The 10,282-nt window shown below is 41.5% G+C and overlaps 1 protein-coding gene across 5 annotated transcripts in view; it reads left to right on the top strand.

Moving 5' to 3' along the window:
• The first annotated feature begins 1,455 nt into the window (after positions 1 to 1,455).
• The window catches only part of LOC139761348 (uncharacterized), a 49,505-nt gene continuing 40,678 nt past the window's right edge, over positions 1,456 to 10,282 (top strand). For 2 of the 5 annotated variants that reach the window (XR_011715502.1, XM_071685429.1), the window contains exon 1: positions 1,468 to 1,783. Coding sequence is in view for 4 of the 5 variants with exons in the window: in XM_071685429.1 (XP_071541530.1) it covers positions 1,721 to 1,783 (63 nt within the window). In the remaining variant the exon portion in view is untranslated. Of the gene's footprint in view, positions 1,784 to 10,282 lie in introns of all 5 variants that reach the window. The other 3 variants (XM_071685431.1, XM_071685432.1, XM_071685430.1) reach the window with 3 other exon arrangements.

The raw sequence follows: 10,282 nt of genomic DNA, 5'->3' as shown, positions 1-10,282 counted from the left end.
CGGCGTTCTAACTTCCTGGTTTAAGGGTGTTCAAAGATCCGGCCATGTTCTCGCGGTGCTCTAACTTCCTGGTCTAGGGTGTTCAAAGATCTGGCCATGTTCTAACTTCCTGGTCTAGGGTGAACCTCCAAGGAAGCTAACTCGACATTATATATACATGTTTCCCAATGTTTACTTTTCGAAGTGATGACAATGGATTAATATTTATCATTCGATCGAGGGAGTAAAAGCTGTGGGAGGAGGAGGGAGGGAGAAAAAAAAGGGTGCTTTTGGAGGAGGAGGAGGAGGAGTTGGAGGAGGAGGAGGTTGAGGGAGTGTGAGTTAGGGTGGAATGGAGGTAACTGTGTCAAGGGAGCCTAAGACAGGTTGTGTCCCGGGCCTCACGTGGTGTGGGTGTGGCGACTCCAGCCGTCCACACAGATGTTACCCGCCCGCACACCCGGGAACCATTAATCAATTTCAAAATAATCATCGCCCCCAGAGCAAGGAGGACACACTCCCCGGATCGCCAGACGTAAAATAATGGACGATCAAGTGACATACCTGGTCTAGTGCGTCAGGGAGCGAGGGAAAAAATTAGATTCTTGGTCTGCTTTGGCAACTGATGAGGGCGGCAATTGTCGTGTGAACTCGGCCCACTGGGCCCTGGGCGGCACCCAGCTCCAACTCACATTATCGCATCTAAATATCTTCGCCGAGAATATATTTCCACCCAAAATATTACCCAAAAACTCTCACGAGAGAAACTTCCGATTGAAAAATGGCCTCCTGTGTTTTGTAACTACGAGTATAATTAATGTGTGAAAGAATATGCAATCTACTGAGAAGGAAGTATGGTGAGTTGGACCTTCAACCTCGGAGAAAGTAGGCTGGCTCACTTCAAAGTCGCCCCGCTTTAAAAATATATCTCCATTTGCACATCTACGTAGACAAATGAAACAGATTTCTATCCTCTTTTTAACTGCGCTGAGGTAAAGTCATTTTTCCACTCCAGGAAATCTGAAATAGGACAGGCGTAAGGAAGAGAATGGATGTAGGAGCGGGGTGGAGGAAGGCTATCATTAGGAGGTGGGAGGGTCAGACTGGGTGGGTGAGGGCGGGAAAATGCCGCCTTTGGACGAAAGCTCTGAATCAATATTGATCATCTCCATACATTAAGTCTTCAGTAACACATCCTCTAGATTATATACATTCACTGCCGACGTGAGATATCAAAAAGAAATGTACTGTTACAAATTCTTATTTCCAAATATCGATGGTTCACAGACACATGCAATATTGATAAGGAGTATTCGGACAGAGCATTATGAAAAAGTTTACTACATTGTGAAAACGTGAAGGTCGTGGGCGGCCTCGGGGCTTGTGGCGGGTGCGGGACCTCCGGCCGCCTCCACCAATCACCGTCCACCATTCACTCACCCGCCGCCCCTCACTCCTCACAACAACGCAATACGCAAGTAGTTCCCGGCGGAAACATCATATTTAATAGATCTAGCGCCAAAGTACACCATAGGTACGTGTAGAACGCCTCCGAAATGATCAAGCAGATGGTTCGGTGAGGTAGGAGAGCGGGCGGCGCCCCAGGCAGGGGAAAGTTAATCTCCACCCATCGCGGAGGAATACATTAGTGAAATTCGACAATAGTCCTGAGAGGAGAAGCTTTGAATCTGTTCGGATATAGGAGTGTGTTGTGACTTTATGTTTGTTGGTGGGGCAAGCTATGTCCACCCAGACCGTTCCCGGGATGAAGACGGAACCTGTAGTGCAGCAAACGACGTCCCAGGTAAGGGAGAGGCGACGGGAGCCAGGCTAGTGGAGGAGAGGACGAGTGTATAGGGTGTTGTGTATAGGGCAGGATAGGCCCCGCCTTGCAGGAGGCGTCACTGGGCCCAGCAGCCACGTGCTCCAGGATAACCCTGGGGGGCCAGCCTTCCTCCTGGGGCACCGCCCACACCCTCAACCACCCTCGTCACCTCCCACCAGCTGGTTGGGTTCCACCCTTCCCGGCCTGGCTCCCACCCCCTTTCGCCTCACCATTATTCCAACGGGCAAGGTGACGTGAGTGACGAGCGGGCGGGTGGTGAGGTGTGAGGGGATGGTGCACTGGGCGGGGCAGTGGGCGGTGTTGGTAGGCCCAGGAGTGTGGCTTGGTGCTGGGTGGCACTGTCCCCGCCCTCACCCGCCCACACCCCGCCCACCGCAGACGACGCCCGCCCCCCACCTAGCCAGCAGGACAGGCGGGGCGGACACCACCCGCCTCTCCCACCACCACCACCACTCAGGACAGCGGGTTGTGGGGGTGGGGGCGCCCCACAGCCCCACAACCAGCTGGCAGCACCACCTGGTTAGGAGGCCCACCTCACAGCCCCGTCGTGCTGGGTCGTTGGCGCTTCCCTCACACGCGCGCCCCCCGCGCCTCCTCCTCCTCACACTCCCTCACCTTTAATTACCACCTGTGAGGCACAGGACCCAGTCTTAGCCCCCAGCAGGTAGACACGGGTCTTCTCTTAGACACAGGACACAGTCTAAGGCCCCCAGCAGGGACACACAAGTCTTCTCCTAGGCACAGGACACAGTCTAAGGCCCCCAGCAGGGACACACAAGTCTTCTCCTAGGCACAGGACACAGTCTAAGGCCCCCAGCAGGGACACACAAGTCTTCTCCTAGGCACAGGACACAGTCTAAGGCCCCCAGCAGGGACACACAAGTCTTCTCCTAGGCACAGGACACAGTCTAAGGCCCCAGCAGGGACACACAAGTCTTCTCCTAGGCACAGGACACAGTCTAAGGCCCCCAGCAGGGACACACAAGTCTTCTCCTAGGCACAGGACACAGTCTAAGGCCCCCAGCAGGGACACACAAGTCTTCTCCTAGGCACAGGACACAGTCTAAGGCCCCCAGCAGGGACACACAAGTCTTCTCCTAGGCACAGGACACAGTCTTAGCCCCCAGCAGGTAGACACGGGTCTTCCCCTAGGCACAGGACACAGTCTAAGCCCCCAGCAGGTAGACACGGGTCTTCTCCTAGGCACAGGACACAGTCTAAGCCCCCAGCAGGTACACACAGGTCTTCTCCTAGGCACAGGACACAGTCTTAGCCCCCAGCAGGTACACACAGGTCTTCTCCTAGGCACAGGACACAGTCTAAGCCCCCAGCAGGTACACACAGGTCTTCTCCTAGGCACAGGACACAGTCTTAGCCCCCAGCAGGTACACGCAGGTCTTCTGCCTAGGAGGAACCTCCATACACACGTAGAATGGGGGAATTATGGCCATGTCATAGTGAATTCATATTTCTTCTCCTTTCTATTAAAAGAAAAAAAATATATACCAGCTGTGGGAGGGTTTCACAAGCCTATATGTTATATAGTGGTTTGAGTATGGCCGGCCGTGGGGGAGAGAGGCACTGGCGCAGCCATGGAATAAAAAAAAGATGAGAAAAATATGAGCCACACTCTCGGCCATGGTCGATGAGGACGAAGCAAACCCCACAGTGTGTGTGTGTGTGTGTGTGGACGCCTTTCCCTCCCTAACCCACCCAGACCCATTCACCCTCAACACACCCTCACCCACCCACCCTCGCCTAACACACAGGCAGCTGTACACTACATAATCATATGTACACCTGTGAAGTACAGTGTATCGCCACAGGACGCTATACAACCCACCCACACCAACCCACCCTCAACACACCCTCACCCACCCACCCTCACCCACGCCCAACACACAGGCAGCGGTGTACTGTAATTCACCACCTGTACACTACATAATCATTTGTACACCTGTGAAGTACAGTGTATCGCCACAGGACGCTATACAACCCACCCACCCTCAACACACCCTCACCCACCCACCCTCAACACACCCTCACCCACCCACCCTCAACACACCCTCACCCACGCTCAACACACAGGCAGCGGTGTACTGTAATTCACCACCTGTACACTACATAATCATTTGTACACCTGTGAAGTACAGTGTATTGCCACAGGACGCTATACAACACACCCACACCCACCCACCCTCAACACACCCTCACCCACCCACCCTCACCCACGCCCAACACACAGGCAGCGGTTTACTGTAATTCACCACCTGTACACATAATCATTTGTACACCTGTGAAGTACAGTGTATTGCGACAGGACGCTATACAACCCACCCACACCCACCCACCCTCAACACACCCTCACCCACCCACCCTCGCCTAACACAGGCAGCGGTGCACTGTAATTCACCACCTGTACACTACATAATCATTTGTACACCTGTGAAGTACAGTGTATTGCTACAGGACGCTACACAACCCACCCACCCCCACCCACCCACCCTCAACACACCCTCACCCACCCACCCTCACCCACGCCTAACACACAGGCAGCGGTGTACTGTAATTCACCACCTGTACACTACATAATCATTTGTACACCTGTGAAGTACAGTGTATTGCTACAGGACGCTACACAACCCACCCACCCTCAACACACCCTCACCCACCCACACCCACCCTCGCCTAACACACAGGCAGCGGTGTACTGTAATTCACCAACTGTACACTACATAATCATTTGTACACCTGTGAAGTACAGTGTATTGCTACAGGACGCTACACAACCCACCCACCCCAACACACCCTCACCCACCCACACCCACCCTCGCCTAACACACAGGCAGCGGTGTACTGTAATTCACCAACTGTACACTACATAATCATTTGTACACCTGTGAAGTACAGTGTATTGCCACAGGACGCTATACAACACACCCACACCCACCCACCCTCAACACACCCACACCCACCCTCGCCTAACACACAGGCAGCGGTGTACTGTAATGCACCACCTGTACACTACATAATCATTTGTACACCTGTGAAGTACAGTGTATTGCCACAGGACGCTATACAACACACCCACACCCACCCACCCTCAACACACCCACACCCACCCTCGCCTAACACACAGGCAGCGGTGTACTGTAATTCATCACCTGTACACTACATAATCATTTGTACACCTGTGAAGTACAGTGTATTGCTACAGGACGCTGTACAACGGTAAAAAATAAAATATAACCGGCGCTCTGTTAAACATGACGGTCCCAAGGAAACACACAGGTATTAGGGAACACAGTCATACATTTTGGGGGATCAATATACATCGTTGATACAAATTCAACGTGGTTTATAATATATATATATATATATATATATATATATATATATATATATATATATGCACACTGCATCACCATAGCGTATAGCACAACGGTGGAACGCATGGTTGAAGAATGCGTTTCTTTATTGCTATGTTAACAAAAAAAAAATGTTATATAATCTATGAAAGAAATGTCAGTAATTGCACGTCATTTCCGTTGGGTGTTACAATCTTTCCTAAATACGGTCATTTTAACGTCACCGCCTAATATAACAAAGTAAATACGAATATAATACTCTCCCAAATAAGTCTGGTTGGTTAATTAATATGTTTAAAGGACTTGATCGTGGTCCACGAATTTTTCGGTTTGTGCATATTAGTGGATATAATATACGTTATGTAATTAAAGCAATATATAATATATATATATATATATATATATATATATATATATATATAATATATATATATATATATATATATATATATATACAAATGTTAGATTACATGAGAAAGCTGCAATATCTATCTATCTATCTATCTGTCTATCTATCTATCTATCTATCTATGAGTCCATCTTAGTTATAGTTTGCTAAAAAACTACATTATATTCGGGTTATGTTAGGTTAGATAAGAAACCAAATAAGTTAGTAAAACCACTAGACATATCTTAAGTTAGGTTGGGCAAGAAAATATGTGCCAGGATAAGTCAGGTAAGAAAATCATAATTTATATCCGAAGATAGGTAAGAAAACTATAATGTATATCCCAAGTTAGTTAAAAAAAAAAAAAACCTGATTTATATCCCAAGATAAGTTAGGGAAGAAAACCTTAATTTGTATCCCAAAATAGGTAAGAAAACCATAATTTATATCCCGAGATAGGTAAGAAAACTATAATGTACACCCCAAGTTAGTTAAGAAAACCATAATTTATATCCCAAGATAAGTTAGGGAAGAAAACCATAATTTGTATCCCAAAATAGGTAAGAAAACCATAATTTATATCCCGAGATAGGTTAAGTAAGAAAACCACCATTTACATCTCAAGATAAGTAAGAAAATCATAATTTATATCCCATGTTAAGTAAGAAAATCATAATTTATATCCCAAGATAGGTAAGAAAACTAATATATATCCTCAGATAATTTAGGTAAAACTAATATATATCCTCAGATAATTTAGGTAAGAAAACTATAATTTATATCCAAACTTGGGTAAGAAAACCATAATTTATATTCATGATAGGTAAGAAAAATCATAATATATATCCTTAGGTAAGTTAGGTAAGAAAACCATATTTTATATCCTAAGTTAGGTAAGAAAACCATAATTTATATCGATAGCTAAGATAAACCATAATATATATCCTTAGGTAAGTTTGGTAAGAAAACCATAATTTATATCCCAAGATAGGTAAGAAAACCGTAAATTTTATCCCAAGATAAGTTAGGTAAGAAAACCCTAATTTATATCCCAAGACAAGTTAGGTAAGAAAACCATAATTCATATCCCAAGATAGGTAAGAAAACCGTAAATTTTATCCCAAGATAAGTTAGGTAAGAAGACCGTAATTTATATCCCAAGATTAGTTAGGTAAGAAAACAATAATTTATATCCCAAGATAAGTTAGGTAAGAAAACCATAATTTATATCCCAAGATAGGTAAGAAAACCGTAAATTTTATCCCAAGATAAGTTAGGTAAGAAAACCGTAACTTATATCCCAAGATAAGTTAGGGAAGAAAACCATAATTTACATCCCAAGATAGGTAAGAAGACTGTAATTTATATCCCAAGATAAGTTAGGTAAGAAAACAATAATTTATATCCCAAGATAAGTTACGTAAGAAAACAATAATTTATATCCCTAGATAAGTTAGGTAAGAAGACCATAATTTATATCCCAAAACAAGTTAGGTAAGAAAACAATAATTTATATCCTTAGACAAGTTAGTTAAGAAACCTATAATTTATATCCTAAGATAAATTAGGTTAGAAAACCATAATTTATATCCCAAGATAAGTTAGGTAAGAAAACCATAATTTATATCCCAAGATAAGTTAGGTAAGAAAACCATAATTTATATCCCAAGACAAGTTAGGGAACAAAACCATAATTTATATCCCAAGATAGGTAAGAAAAACAATATATATCCTTAGATAAGAAAATCATAATTTGTATCCCCAAGATAGATAAGCAAAACCATAATAAATATCCTTAGGTAAGAAAACTATACTTTATATCCCAAGATAAGTTAGGTAAGAAAACCATAATTCATATCCCAAGATAAATTAGGTAAGAAAACTATACTTTATATCCCAAGATAAGTTAGGTAAGAAAACCATAATTCATATCCCAAGATAAATTAGGTAAGAAAACCATAATTTATATCCCAAGATAGGTAAGAAAAACCATAATATATATCCTTAGGTAAATTAGGTAAGAAAACCATTATTTATATCCCAAGATAGGTAAGAAAAACCATAATATATATCCTTAGGTAAATTAGGTAAGAAAACCATTATTTATATCCCAAAACAAGTTAGGTAAGAAAATCATTATTTATATCCCAAGTTAGGTAAGAAAACCATAATTCATATCCCAAGATAAATTAGGTAAGAAAACCATAATTTATATCCCAAGATAGGTAAGAAAACCATAATTTATATCCCAAGATAGGTAAGAAAAACCATAATATATATCTTTAGGTAAATTAGGTAAGAAAACCATTATTTATATCCCAAGATAGGTAAGAAAAACCATAATATATATCCTTAGGTAAATTAGGTAAGAAAACCATTATTTATATCCCAAAATAGGTAAGAAAAACCATAATATATATCCTTAGGTAAATTAGGTAAGAAAACCATTCTTTATATCCCAAGATAGGTAAGAAAAACCATAATATATATCCTTAGGTAAATTAGGTAAGAAAACCATTATTTATATTCCAAAATAGGTAAGAAAAACCATAATGTATATCCTTAGTTAAGTTATGTAAGAAAATTATAATTTATATCCCAAGATAGTTAAGAAAAACCATAATATATATCCTTAGGTAAATTAGGTAAGAAAACCATAATTTATATCCAAGATAGGTAAGAAAAACCGTAATATATATCCTTAGGTAAGCTAGGTAAGAAAACCATAATTTATATCTCATGATAGGTAAGTAAACCATAGAATTAACCCAAGATAAGTTAGGTAAGGAAACCATAAATTATATCCCAAGATAAGTTAGGTAAGAAAACCATAATTTATATCCCAAGATAGGTAAGAAAAACCATAATATATATATCCTTAGGTAAGAAAACCATAGTTTATATCTCATGATAGGTAAGTAAACCATAAATTATATCCCATGATAAGTTAGGTAAGAAAACCATAATTTATATCCCAAGATAGGTAAGAAAAACCATAATATATATATCCTTAGGTAAGAAAACCATAGTTTATATCTCATGATAGGTAAGTAAACCATAAATTTTATCCCATGATAAGTTAGGTAAGAAAACCATAATTATATCCCAAGATAAGTTGGGTAAGAAAAAAATGATTTATATCCCAAGTTAGGTAAGAAAACCATAATTTATATCCCAAGATAAGTTAGGTAAGAAAACCATAATTTATATCCCAAGATAAGTTAGGTAAGAAAACCATACTTTATACCCAGGTTAGATTAGGTCACAAAATCATAATACATATCCCAGGATAGGTAAAAAAATAAAAATACATATATCCTAAGTTAGGTAAGGTATCCTTGTGTTACATATGACTCATTTCTCATACTGGAGGGTGAAAGGCGTGCAAGGAATAAGAGGTAATTGGAAGGATGTGGTATACCGGGGTAGACGTGCTGTCAATGGATTGAACCAGGGCATGTGAAGCGTCTGGGGTAAACCATGGAAAGTTTTGTGGGTGCCTGGATGTGGAAAGGGAGCTGTGGTTTCGATGCATTATTACATGACAGCTAGAGACTGAGTGTGACCGAATGTGGACTTTGTTGTCTTTTCCTAGCGCTACTTCGCGCGCATGCGGGGAGAGGGAGGGGGCTGTCATTTCATTTGTGGCGGGGTGGCGGCGAAAATGGATGAAGGCAGCATATATATATATATATATATATATATATATATATATATATATTATGTGTGTGTGGACAAATTTATTTGAAAACTTTAAATTTATTAAGGAATGGAGGGGTAATATATAATATATATATATATATATATATATATATATATATATATATATAATAGTGCACTGATCTAACATTTTGGGGCAGTGTACCAGTGTAACGTAAACTTGTGGACATATGGATTAAAGTTATTTTTTCTTGAAGTGGGTATGATCATGTAAAGTATATGGAAGGTGAGAGGCTGGCCAAGAGAAAAAAAAATATATATATATACATAGCAAGAGAGTAGAAGGTACAAAAGAGGAAAGGTTTACGGCGATAGATGTAAATACGATAGATTAGAAGGTTTGATTACAGGAGAAATAGGAAGGGATTCGAGTGGAAACACTTGGGTTTTTTTTTTTTCACAGTTCTGTGAACTGGGAAGTATACCACACTCGCCAAATCATCTTTGTAAAGTGAGATAGTAAGAAGCACTTTTATAAGTTTCGAAGTACAATACACACGAACTACTTTTTTTGTATTTTTCTTTTCAAATCTTTTTTTGGGAGTGGTTGGTGTCAGGGTCATTTTGGACCTACCTTTATAATTCATCCATTTTGACTTGGAAATGGAGGGTGATTTCTCTCCCCGGGTTTCTCCCTCGAAGGGAAAATACCTTAAATGTAATATCTCATCTGATAGTCATTGTGGTTTTTCCATAAACACGGGTTTTTTTCTTTTCCCTTCATGCCACAAAAGTGAGTGTTTTGGCGAGGTGGATCCTCATCCGGGAATCCATCCGAGGAACGTTTTTTAAGCATTCAGCTTCTCACGAACGTTTTGAAGTATTCAACTCCTCACGAACGCTTTTAAGTAATCAACTCCTCACGAACGTTTTTAAGTATTCAACTCCTCATGGACTTTTTTAAGTATTCAACTCCACGAACGTTTTTAAGTATTCAATTCCTCACGAACGTTTTTAAGTAATCAACTCCTCACGAACGTT

Source organism: Panulirus ornatus, chromosome 40 (assembly GCF_036320965.1).
Source record: "Panulirus ornatus isolate Po-2019 chromosome 40, ASM3632096v1, whole genome shotgun sequence".
Taxonomy (NCBI): domain Eukaryota; kingdom Metazoa; phylum Arthropoda; class Malacostraca; order Decapoda; family Palinuridae; genus Panulirus; species Panulirus ornatus.
The sequence above is the reverse complement of the archived record's forward strand: the minus strand, read 5'-3'. Positions and strand labels throughout refer to the sequence as shown.